The sequence below is a fragment of the Muntiacus reevesi genome, chromosome 2 (assembly GCF_963930625.1).
Source record: "Muntiacus reevesi chromosome 2, mMunRee1.1, whole genome shotgun sequence".
NCBI lineage: Eukaryota > Metazoa > Chordata > Mammalia > Artiodactyla > Cervidae > Muntiacus > Muntiacus reevesi.
The window spans coordinates 148,219,684-148,233,224 of NC_089250.1; the positions used below are offsets into that span (position 1 = coordinate 148,219,684).

Consider the following 13,541-nt stretch of genomic DNA (forward strand, 5'->3'; position numbering starts at 1 on the left):
TTATGTCCACTGAGTTAATGATGCCATCCAATCATCTCTTCTGTCGCTCACCTTCTCCCTCTGCCCTCAGTCTTTCCTAGCATCAGGATCTTTTCCAGTGAGTAGGTATTTTGCATCAGGTGGTCAAAGTATTGGAATATTACTTTGAATATTTGAATTTAGTAGCTGAATATTCAGGGTTTATTTCCTTTAGCATCTACTGGTTTGATCTCCTTGCTGTCCAAGAGGCTCTCTATAAAGAGTCTTCTCCAGACCACAGTTTGAAAGCATCAATTCTTTGGCACTCAGCCTTCTCTATGGTCCAACTTTCACATCCATACATGACTGTTGGAAAAACCATAGCTTTGAATATATGGACCTTTGTTGTCAAAGTGATATCTCTGTTTTTTAATAGACAGTCTAGGTTTGCCATAGCTTTTAAACATTAAAAGTCATTTCCTACAGTGTATTTTAAGTTATATAATCTACAATACAATTCTTACTGCATTTCACAGGTTTAATCCACTCCACCCCTCCCAAAGCTTCCTCATCTTTCAGATAGCAGAAGGAAATGTCTCTTGAGGGGAGTTAGTATTTTAGGTGTCACCATAAGAATATTTAAACTTGGGAAAAGGAGAATTCAGAGCTAGGACCCTGATTAAGTCTTAACTGGGATGGAAGCCATCCAATTCCTTGAAAGACTTCAGTGGGTTTTGATTCCGGGCATGACTGGTCTCCCCTTTACATCACTGTGATAGATGCCTTGCATTGTAATTATAAGACATGCCACCCAAGTGGAGTATGGGTGATCAGTCTTTTTTTCTATTTTTCTAGAAACGATTGATCTTTCATATTTATAGGGCTATCAACTGCTGGACTTTGAAAAGGTCAGTATTGATTATCTAAGTCATGCAGACAGTGTGCTTCTTTGATTTACATAAATGTGAGTTCCTTTTATGAGATGACTGATTTTTCAGGGAAGAGGGAGAGAAGGTGATATTCATGTGAGTTAAGTGATGAGAATTTCAACTAAAACATGCTTAGATTCAGTCAGAATTTTGGAGTTGGCAGGATCATACTTTAGATTAGCTAATCCAACCCCCCCCAAAAGAAAAACACACACATAAAGTTTACTTTACAGATCAGAAAACTGAAGCCCTGCCTTTCGACATCAGTGGATATAATAGTAGTACTTACATTAAGAAGAAGACTGGCTATATGTCAAATTATGAGTAATAGTTCTACCTGTATAGAAGATTGTAGACAACTGGAAAAGTTTTTCCTTCTGTATACCTTTTTATACTTCATGTTCTTCCTATAAAGCACATATATTAATTTTGCAAATATATATATATTTAAAAGCAATTATATATACATATATGTGTGTGTGTGTGTGTGTGTGTGTGTGTGTGTGTGATTTTTAAATCCACAGTGAATACTGTGTCAGTTGGTTGGAGTTGTGTGGGCAGTGGACTTTCCCATCAATGGACTTCCAACACTTGGCTTTGGAAGAATCATTAAAATCCAGGCCTGAATTCAGTCCTTTCTCTCTCTAGTCTTTGCATTTTAGTGACTGACTATGGGACTCTGCTTGTCTTTCTCCTTCCTCCCATAAACGCTTAGAGTTTTTGGCCACTTCAGCCTCCGCTCGGAATGGCAGTTGGTGAAGGTGGACTACAAATCAATCTTCAGCCACCACTGCAGCAAGGACGACTATCAGACCTGGCACCTGCTCAATCAGGTAGAACGCTGGGTTGGGAATCCTGGCTCCTAGGAACAGGGGCCACTGCAAGCCCTGCTTGGTCCCGTTGGGTCTTCCTATTTGAGGAGGGAAGTAGTGGGCCATCTGGGGATAATGGTGAATTATGGGGGTGGGATTGGAATTCATACACCAGGTTGAGCAGGGGCACATGATATTTTGGAGCTGCTAGGCACCCTGGACTCCTGATCTACCCCTTGAAATCACCGAGTAGCCTGGAACAGAGGCAACAGTGATGACCTGGGGTTTTAGTGCTACCTCTGAAAAATGAAGTCCAGAAAACCAGCACACCCTCCAGTGGTTTGATCATCTTACCTTCTAATGGAAACAGTGTAGCATTTCTCAGACCATCCTGAAGTCAGGGCCCAGGAGCACTGGGAACAGGACCCCAAAGAAAGCTGAGGGTGAGGGACTCTAGCAAGGCAGATATTTAATGCTATGCAACACAGACTAAATTCTTTTGTCTTCGGAACCACTGAGTCCTTGTAATTTGTACCAATTTCTTCTCTTTTTGTTCTTGACCAGGAAAAAGGACTCAGGCATGGTTGTTTATCATAGAGAGGGAACATATTGAGTCTATGTCAAAATGAAGATGATGTGAAAAAGATGCCCACAGTGGGTTACTTTCCACTGGAATTTATGGCAATTCAGGCAATTGCCAAGTGGTCTGTGGGGATGACTGAAGTGTTTGCATTCTCTGTAGAGGTGGAGAAGCAGACATCACTGGCCAGGTTGGGTGGAGGGACAGTAACAGGCCAGTCTCCCACAGTGTTCCTCTTGCCTGGTAGAAAAAGATCAGTCTTTTAATCTTGGATATTCCTAGATGGTTCCTGGGAGGGAGATTTCTACATAAAGTGACCAAAAGAGAATGCAAAGGCTAATGGCGCCTTATTTCACTGTCTTTTGTGTGTTCCTGCCTCTCTCACTGTGGACTTTCTTCCTAAGGGGGAGCCTTGCGTCATGGGAGAAAGGAAAATATTCAAGAAACGCAAGCCAGGCATTCAGTGTGCGCTGGGCCGAGACTCGTCGGGGACAGTGGTCTCAGAACCCTGCGTCTGTGCCGACTGGGACTTTGAATGGTGAGTCGCTTTATGTCTCGTCACCAGTTCCAGCTGCACACTGACTGGTTTGGGGGATGAGCGTGAAGATGAAGTTGAGGAGGTAGGCATGACTCAGCTGGCCCGCCAGCCTGGCTGCCTCAGGTCCTGGCCAGATGGTGTGTCTGCAGCCCCAGAAGGAGGAGGGGAAGCTTCTCACAGGGAAGATCATTGTCCTACCAGAGCAGTGTCCAAGGGGACTTCCTTGCTTCAGTTTGCAGCTGTCCTGGGAAGTCCCGAAGAGGAGGGGCTGGGCGTGGAGAGCTTAGAGAGCTGCCGCCGTGGGCAGTCACCTCCACACACATGAGCTCGAACTGCGATCTTTCCAATGAACTCTCTTATCACCATTTCTTTTTTCCTCCCTCTAATGACAACCAGAGACAATGACTTTGGATCTCACCTCTTAGCTAATGACTCACAAATTTCCAAATATTTACCTCCAGCTCCAGCCTGTTGCTCCTCTTAGATGAAGACATTGTGTCCATCTATTTCCTCAGCATCCATATTCCCTTGAATTGGTAACAGGGATTTCAAACTTTATGTTGCCAAGTAGACTTCTTCCTGAATGCCCACTATGAGAAGCAGTTTTTCAACTTCTCTTGAGCACCCCCAACCCAGACCAGGTTTTCCAAATTCGGTAAAACACATAGACAGCCATTCAGTCCAAATCCCAAGAGAGCTTAATTTTTCCCTTTACCCTCAGGTGCAGGCCATCCAGAAGCCCTTGCAAGTCTCTATTTCCAAAACACATTCCAACACAGAGCACTGCTACCCATGTCCATGGCCATCTGGATCACCCCAACAATTTACTAATTCACTCCCTCTGCCCATTCTGGTCACCTTGAAATCCATCCTTGTTGTTCAGTTACTAAGTCACATCCAGTTCTTTGTGAATCCATGGCCTGCAGCACAGCAGGTTTCCCAGTCTCACTATCTCCTGGAGTTTTCTCAAACTCATGTCCATTGAATCAGTGATGCCGTCCAACCATCTCATCCTCTGTCACCCCCTTCTCCTGCCCTCAATCTTTCCCAGCATCAGGGTCTTTTCCAATTAGTTGGCTCTTTGCATCAGGTGGCCAAAGTATTGGAGCTTCAGCTTCAGCATCAGTCCTTCCAGTGAATATTCAGGGTTGATTTCCTTTAGGATTGACTAGTTTGATCTCGTTGCTGTCCAGTGGACTCTCAAGAGTCTTCTCCAGCACCATCCATCCTTAGAACAAATATTTTTTAAAAACCCAGGTCAGCTCTTATCATTCCTATGCTTTAAATACCCCAGTGGCTTCCCCTTTCCCTTAAAATATAACATAACCTTCTTTATTTGCTCCACTGTAGATTATTGACTCACTAGCACTGTTCCTTAACTTCTTACTATTCTCTCTTCATTCACCGTTTTGCAGCCATACCACTATCTCCTGCACCTTGATTAACCCAGACTCATTCCAAGCAAAGGAAACAACAATTACAAATATTTCTTCCAAATCTCAGGATGACTGGCACTGTTGGAGCACTGATACCTCAGCAAAAACTGCAGCTCAGAGATGCCTTCTGAGACCATCTAACCTCACCCCTACCCTGGCACTCTCAGGCATATCACCCCGTTCAATTGTCATCTTAGTATTAATCACAAATAAGAGAGACTGTGTTTTTTGTTGCTTTATGATTTGCCCATCTTTCCCCAGTAGAATGTAAGTGCTGTGAGTGCAGGAATTTTTGACTTTCTTTATTTTTGTATGTTCAGTGCCTCCCCAATGTAAGGACAAAACAGTTGTACAACGTTTCTGAATGTTGTTTCTTTTAGGAGAGGCAAAAACCTTCCCAACTGTGGGAATGAGTGATCTTATTAGTAATTGCAGAGTGATTCCAAGCTAATCCCAATTGGATGATTTCTTCCTCTTTGTCATATTCAAAAGCTGTAGTTCAGTTTATATATTTTCATTATATTAATTATAGGTTAAAAGACAAAGCCAAGGGCTCAGATAACAGCCTATAAACATGGAAGGGGCAGGACTATGACAGAGTTGCATTATGGTTTCGTTATTGTTGTTGTTTGGTCACTAAGCCGTGTCTGAGTCTCTGTGATCCCCTTGACGGTGGCCCACCAGACTCCTCTGCCCAGGGGATCGCCCAGGCAAGAATACTGGAGTGGGTTGCCATTCCCTTCTCTGGGGGATCTTCCCAACCCAGGGATCGGACCTGTGTCTCCTGCATTGTGGGTGGATTCTAAATGGTACCTAATAACTAAATTAAGTCCAAATAGGCACAGAACAGCTGCCCCTGCCCGACAGCCTCATTCTCATTTCATCCAGCTTGTTTCTTGATTATGTTTGGGTATCCACCTTCCATTTCCTGCTTTCTACTAGGACTATACTCATAGTAGCAATTAAAGTAGACGATCATGACTGCTCCCAAGCTGCTCTTCATCCTTGCCTTGAAAAGCTTGACTTCAGGAAGAATCATCTAAAAGGACTGTGCTAAGTTGAATTTAATTTTAATGGCAGGATCCTATCTGTGGTATTTTTGACCCTTTGGAAACAAAGGCTATTTTCATACTTGGGGAGAATAATTTTAATTATTAACTATAATCCAGAAGCATAGTCATAGCAGTATATACAATGGCCCACTCAGATTTATGGTACATGACATATTGATGTCAACCTGAGTATTCAGAATGTCAACATCAGACTTCCTTGTGTCCTTCTGCAGACTGACTCCACAGAGGAACACTGTCTTTCTGTATGCCATGCCACATTTTCTCCTGTGTCTCTCTGAGTTGTTAGACCCTCACCCATTTTTGGGAAACCTCACAGTTGAAGGAAGAATTGTAACATAAATATTTTTCCTTCAGCAATTACTTTAATATTTACTAGTCTGGAAAAAACAAATCCCAGCTCTGATACTCAATTTCTGACCTTAGGAAATTTTTTAATCTCTATAACTTCACATCCTGGGCTATAAACTGCAAATGTATAACATGTATTTCATTGGGTCCTAGGGAGGAATAAATGAATTCATATTCATCGTTAATGTGAATAAGGAATTTATCCTAATGGTGTACATAGCTTTTGCTGTTGTGGTTTTTGTTAATCTTATACCCCAGGGTTAAGTGGTCCCCATGGTATTTTTAGCAAGTAAACTAGAACTTATATATCCATATAAGCACTATGTTTAGAGTTGTACCTTTGGGTGTTATCCATTTATTTCAGTGGTGATGGCTTTGCTTAAACTATTTCTAAATGCTTCTTTGGAAACTGCTGTCAAAATGCATCTATAAGTGAAGAAGTGGAGGAAGGGAGCCCTTGCTCTATGGTTCTCAGCTTGCCAGTGCAAATACCACCTGAACCTAACACATTGTAATGTCAGTGTCATTACTATGATATTTTAATGAGAAGAAAATTAGCATCTGGAATATAAATTACTTGACTGAGATCACATAATCTGAGAGAGAAGGAGATGAGGAGCAAAAGCAAATCGAGCCAAATTCCACATTCTCTTCTCTATGTTATACCTTTTCTCAATAAATCAAACAAGTCTTTGTTATTTTAGATTTACTTTATTTTTCAAAAGAAATAAGAGTCCCCAAATTTGGTTTTTCTAAAATTAAAACTCATCCTCAAATGATCTAGGTTAACTGCTGGTGATGATGTTTAATATAGAATGTGCCATTAACTCTAAACTAATGCCAAGTCAAATAGTTTAGGCCATTGGTACTAGAATTGTAAAGCCCATGGAGTTGCAAAAGAGTCAGACTTGACTTAGCAACTAAACAACAATAATTAGAATTGTAATAAGTATATGGCATTCCGGAAGACTTTATAGAATTCTAAGAGGAGATATATAAGATATGATATGTTTGCCTTTCTATAGCCAATCATGCCTCATTTTTTAAATTTATTTTTTTATTGAAGGATAATTGCTTTACAGACTTTTGTTGTTTTCTGTCAAACCTCAACATGAATCAGCCATAGGTATACATATAGCCCCTCCCTTTTGAACCTCCCTCCCATCTCCCTCCCCGTCCCACCCCTCTAGGTTGATACAGAGTCCCTGTTTGAGTTTCCTGAGCCATACAGCAAATTCCTGTTGGCTATCTATTTTACACATGGTAATGTAAGTTTCCATGTTCCTCTTTCCATACGTCTCACCCTCTCCTCCCCTCTCCCCATGTCCATAAGTCTATTTTCTATGTCTGTTTCTCCATTGCCGCCCTGTAAATAAGTTCTTCAGTACTGTTCTTCTAGATTCTGTATATATATGTGTTAGAATACGATATTTGTCTTTATCTTTCTGACTCACTTCACTATGTATAATAGGTTCTAGGCTCACCCATCTCATCAGAACTGACTGAAATGTGTTCCTTTTTAAGGCTGAGTAATATTCCATTGTGTATATGTATCACAACTTCTTTTTTCGTTCATCTGTAGATGGACATCTAGGTTGCTTCCATGTTCTAGCTATTGTAAATAATGCTGCAGTGAACGATGGGATCATGCCTCATATTAAAAAGAAAATAGAAGAACTTGAGTCTGAGGTAGGACAAACACACACACAAGACTTGAGGCTGGCTTAGTTGTCACAATCTGAGAAAAAAAGCCAAAAAGAAAAAATCATATGACCTAATAAAGTATTTAGACACTACTTTTGAATATGGCAAGGAGAGTTTGACTTCTGAAATTCATGGGATTTTTTTTTTTGCTGTTATGATGATGTCTTGGACAAGGGGCTGAGTATTTATTTTTTCTTTTTAAGTCAATTTCAGTAAGCGTATTAGTCATAAATATAGTTTTTCCATCAAAAACAGTTTGTCTGTCATTAATGATTGTGCTGGAAAATCCATGAATGGCAATAGTTTCCTACTCCTGCTTCCTTCTCACGGCTCCTTCCTACCAGAAGTTGTTAGCTGAGAAATATGAAAAGCCCAATTTGGTTAGTATAAGCCGTTCTGCACATTCTGCCTAGTTGTTTCCCTAAATCAGATCAGGTAATGCTCATTGGACTGGTCCAGGCAACTTTTAAATCTCAGAGACAGCAGGGAATGGAGACTTGGGAGGATGGATTAAATGCCTTGATTCTGGTAAAAAAAATTTAAGGAGTGCACCTGGATTCACAAAGCAAAGGTCTTTTCCACTTGTAGCCCTTCTCTACTTGAGGAAGAAAGGCTTTATGGATTCTCAGATGCAGCTATTTGCAGGGAACCATTACCTGGGTTCGATCCCTGGATTACGAAGATCCCCTGGAGAAGGAAATGACTTCCCATTCCAGAATTCTTGCCTGGGACATTCCATGGACGGGGGGGCCTGGAAGGCTACAGTTCCTGGGATGGCAAAGAATCAGACAATCACTTTTCATTGACTTTTGCTACTCTCGCTCTTGTATGCAGAGTGGGTATCAGTAATAAGTATGCATTTTACATAAATATGGGTGTTTCTGCTTAATAGCCTCATAAATCCCCCAGTCTCAGGTTTACTGTAGAGAACCACTCTGAAGCATCCTGCTCATGGCACTGGTGAGGGCCAGGGGCAAATCCTCCCTGAGAAATAAGCAGACTAGTGGGTCGTTAGAAAAGGGAGAGTAAGAGGTCTCCTCTCAAGTCTTATGGAGTCTCCTAGGAAGTAGTTGACCCCCGGGAGGTCCAAGTGCATTTGTTCAGTGAGAAACCAGTGTGGACTGGAAGTTATGCCTAGCTATTCTCTTTTATTACTCACTCATCCAACCACTCACTCAGCAGTAGTTTGCTGAGCATCTACTATGTGCCAAGATTTTTAGATGGATAATCTCACTTAATCTCTCAACCAGAAGGAGAATCTGTTATTTTAGGCATTTTATAGGTGAAGAGATGGAGATACAAAAAATGTTAATATATTTACTCAAGATTATAATAGTCTGACTCCAGAGTCCTAAGTCTCAGTATGTCTTAGTGGTTATCTTCCACATCCAATATGGCTCCAGATCCACAGAGTGCATTTTTCAAGTGGTAATGTAGACGAGTGAGGGGAAGACACTTGGACATGCCGTTGTACATAAATTCAGGGATGTCTGAAATCCACTCAACCTTATTATTCTGCATATAGAATCCAATCAATTGTATTTTTTCTATAGACAACACATTGTAGAAAAATCAAAGATGTATAAACCAGAGTTATTGGATGCAAAGAAAGCATGACAGCAAATAATAAAGAGTATAATTGTGTGTTGAATTTCATGATCCAGACCTATGCTGTACAGTATAGTATCCACTAGCTACATGTGGTTATTTGCATTAAAATTAAAAACAGCGAAGCATTCATTTCTTCAGTTAGCCACATATTGGGTGTTTAATGGCCACATGTGGCTAGTGATTACCATATTGGATAGCACAGACAGAAAGTTCTTTAGGACAGCATTGGTCCTACCTGAAAGTATTGGGAGAATTCAGAACAAAGAGCCCACTAAGGACTGGAGTAATGAGAGGAGGCTTCCTGCAGGAGGTGGTGATGGAACTATATAGACTTGCTGCTAAGTAAGTATGAGGAAAATGAGCAGCATATCTAAGAAAGCAGTTATACGAAGGCTGTTGCTGGATAGAGGGGTAAGGGCAGATAGATAGCTTGGTGTTAGATTAGGAGAAATACTTAAGCCATGATTGTTTGGTTTTTCAAACCATTTCTGAAATGGTTTGGATATAATTATCTTTCTATTTCTATGCTGCATTTAGGCTTATGCCTTACAAAATGATGATTTGTTTATTATTAGTCCATTGTTTTTGTTGTGATTGCTTCTCTTTGCTGAGTGTTCATGCTGTGTCTGCTAAAAACCTCTATCTGATCCCAAATCGACTGCACTCTAATGTCTCCTAAAATGAGACAGAGATATCTGCGAACACTCATCCTAGAGCCTTAAATCCCAAATGGGAGACTGGAAGAACTGGGGATCAGTGAGTCTTGATGGGACTGTGCATGGTCTGAGAGTAGGATACTCCCTACCCCTGGACCAGCAGAGACCATGACTTCTTGGCCAGCTCCAAGGGGCTCAGAATGACATCGGGTCTCAAAGCTGGCTTAAAACTCAATAGTCAAAAAACTAAGATCTTGGCATTCAGTCCCATCACTTGATGGCTAACAGATGGGGAAACAATGGTAACAGTGACAGACTTTATTTTCTTGGGCTCCAAAATCACTTCAGATAGTGACTGCAGCCATGAAATTAAAAGACACTTACTCCTTGGAAGAAAAGCTATGACCAAGTTAGACAGCATATTAAAAAGCAGAGACATTACTTTGCTGACAAAGGTCCACATAGTCAAAGCTATGGTTTTCCCAGTAGTCATGTATGGATGTGAGAGTTGGACCATAAAGAAAGCTGAGTGCTAAAAAATTGATGCTTTTGAACTGTGGTGTTGGAAAAGATTCTTGAGAGTCCCTTGGACAATAAGGAGATCCAACCAGTCCATCCTAAAGGAAATCAGTCCTGAATATTCATTGGAAGGACTGATGCTGAAGCTGAAACTCCAATACTTTGGCCACCTGATGTGAGGAACTGACTCATTGGAAAAGACCCTGATACTGGGAAATATTGAAGGCAGGAGGAGAAGGGGATGACAGGGGATGAGATGGTTGGATGGTATCACCAACTCGATGGACATGAGTTTGAGTAAACTCTGGGAGTTGATGATGGACAGGGAAGCCTGGTGTGCTGTGGTTCACAAAGTCACAAAGAGTCAGATGTTACTGAGTGACTGAACTGAACTGATGATTAAATGCGTATTTCATGGGCTTATACTAATGGCACGCTAGGGATCAGAACTCTCAGTTATCACCTTTGGTTGACATCCCAACAGCTGTGTACAATCTTTAACAAGTCATTTTTTCTCTTTTTCTTCTCCTTTTCATTCTGTGAACTGAGGGGATTGAACCCAAGTAATACTAGTGTCCCTTCCTTTTCTGACATGCAGAAACTTTTTGGTTTCTGAGCCTTTCCTTATCTATCCCCTCTCAGGATTGTCTGAGACTTCTCTCTGGGTGGGATTTTGAGGACACACACGCCCCTGGAAATGGACAATTTTCCCCTAAACTTTTAGAAGTTCTCAACCCATTTACAGTCAAAGAAGACACAGAGGTGACTTACTTCTTAAAGAAAACTACCTGTGTGTTTGCAGAAGCTGTGGCAGCTTCCTTCCCTGAGGCAAATCGAACTTTCTGGTACATTCTCTCCAAATGTCACAATTCAAGAGAAAAACACCTTTCCCCAGGAAGCTGGAGCAGCAGCTGGCCCTGCTTATTTGCTGAAATCATAAAAACTTCAGAGCTGGGAGGGGACTTGGACAGGACGAGAGATTTTATTCAATAGTATACATTTAGCAGAAGGTAATGAAGAAGCCCACAGCTTGGGGGCAGCTAGTGATGTTTCCATTAATGTTATTAAATATTAATGCGGTGCTTTTTCTCTTTGGGGCAAAGCAGCATGGCTGGTGCGCCTTCTTTAATTACTGCATCACTAACAGGTAGCAGAGCTGAACATTACTGCTAAAGATGGTTACACTGAGCAAGGAGCATGTGACATTTCTCTCCCTCATAAAGCTGCTTAGGAAAGCACCCTTCCTTCGAAAATTACAAATATTTCTGGGATTAACAGGACATTCAATAGATTTACTGCATAAAGCTATCAGGGGATTTACTAGTAGTGCAGGCTCATCACAGCCCAAATCCTTCTACAGGTAAATAACACTTTGAAATCAGATATTCAGTACTGTGCTGGAAAATATTTAACTACTGGCTCTCTGGGCTTCCCTGATAGCTCAGTTGGTAAAGAAGTCTCCTGCAATGCAGGAGACCCAAGTTCGATTCCTGGGTCGGGAAGATCCTCTGGAGAAGGGATAGCTTACCCACTCCAGTATTCTTGGCTTCCCTTGTGGCTCAGCTGGTGAAGAATCCACCTGCAATGCAGAAGACTTGGGTTTGATCCCTGGGTTCTGGAGATCCCCTGAAGAAGGGAAAGGCTACCCATTCCAGTATTCTGGCCTGGAGAATTCCAGGGTCTGTGTAGTCCATGGAGTCACAAAGAGTTGGACACAACTGGGTAACTTTCACTTTCAATTTTCTCAGGAACAAAGAAGTAAATAAGCCCTTATTAGTAGTGATTGGTGATTGCTGTAAATATATCCATGATATACGCTTTCATGCTGCCAATATGACATCACTGAATGAAGAATTAGGAAACACAACATGTATTTCTACTATACATGGGTACACAGATGTAAATGACTTCAAGAGCATCTAATGATTATATCATGTCATTTTACAGGTAGTATTTATTGCATAGAGTAATAATAAATGCAGCATAATAATGGGGAATTTCTGTGTTTTAGGTATTATCTTTTGAATATAAGTAAAAATTTTGTATAAATTTTAAATCATTATTTAAACTCTATTTAACAACCTTAACTAACTCACAAAGTTCCTGGAATTTTAAGTAGGCTTTCATGGGCTGTTAGCAGCTGGTACAATACTAAGTCCATATGAACTCTCAGGGGGAAGATCTTCAAACATTAATTGGGAGGCATGGCAAAAGATTACCTTGACAAACATCCCATTCTCCTTTTCTTCCAGTTTCATTTAAACTCACCTTATTGAAGCTGGTCTTGAGCTTCACCTTTCTGTGTGGCCATCTGCAATGACTCCAGCTCATACTCACTCCACAGGCGTGTTTTGAGCTCCTGGGCTGTTCTGTGGTACACAGTGGGAAGTTAACCATGGGCTCACAGTCTCCCTGCAGAAATAGACCAATACAATGGTATAATTAGTATGATTATTTAAAAATGCAGTGCTTCTGCTGCTGTTAAGTCGCTTCAGTCGTGTCTGACTCTGTGCAACCCCATAGACGGCAGCCCATCAGGCTCCCCCATCCCTGGGATTCTCCAGGCAAGAACACTGGAGTGGGTTGCCATTTCCTTCTCTAATGCATGAAAGTGAAAAGTGAAAGTGAAAAGTGAAAGTGAAGTTGCTCAGTTGTATCCAACTCTTAGTAACCCCATGGACCGCAGCCTACCAGGCTCCTCCATCCATGGGATTTTCCAGGCAAGGATACTGGAGTGGGTTGCCATTGCCTTCTCCAAAAAATGCAATGAGAGTACCATTCACCCACTAAATATTTGTTCAAGACCTGCAGTGTCCTTTTCTAGACCCTAATATTGCTGAACAAAACCAACAGAAGTAACTGCCCTGTTTAGCCTTAGTGTTTCCCAAAATGGTGGCACCACAAAGATTTGGTCTTAGAAAGCAAGGATGGCTTCATCAGGCATAGCTATTGAAGGATGCTTAGGAAACTGCCTAATGCAGAAAAGGGTAGAGTGTTTCAAAAGCTCCGGGGAATACCAAATACAAAGACAAAGAAGGTTGAAGGATTGGTCTGAGTTTGGTTTGGAGGAAGGTTGTGAGAAGTAGGGTGGGATCAAACCCAGCAGATATTTATATAATCTCATCCGTCAATTGGAACTTCTAAAATGTACTGCTTCATACTGTATTACACTGTACTCTGTGACCTGGGGTTAGTTGTAAGCACAATAATGCCTACTTTCTTACTCTTTTCCTACCTTGGCATTTACAATTCTGGGAGTTTTATAAAACCTCAAGAAGGAGGGCAACACCATTTACATTTCCAATGGGAGCCCTCCTCTCACACCACACACTGGTCTGTGACTCCCTCATTTTGGAGTGCTGAGGGAAGAAGGGGAT

The 13,541-nt window shown here is 41.4% G+C and overlaps 1 protein-coding gene across 1 annotated transcript in view; it reads left to right on the forward strand.

Moving 5' to 3' along the window:
• SORCS3 (sortilin related VPS10 domain containing receptor 3) overlaps positions 1–13,541 on the forward strand; it is a 598,500-nt gene that overhangs the window by 543,023 nt on the left and 41,936 nt on the right. Inside the window, exons 15-16 of the mRNA XM_065920112.1 lie at positions 1,603–1,720; positions 2,684–2,817. Of these exons, the coding sequence (XP_065776184.1) occupies positions 1,603–1,720; positions 2,684–2,817 (252 nt within the window). The remainder of the gene's footprint in view (positions 1–1,602; positions 1,721–2,683; positions 2,818–13,541) is intronic.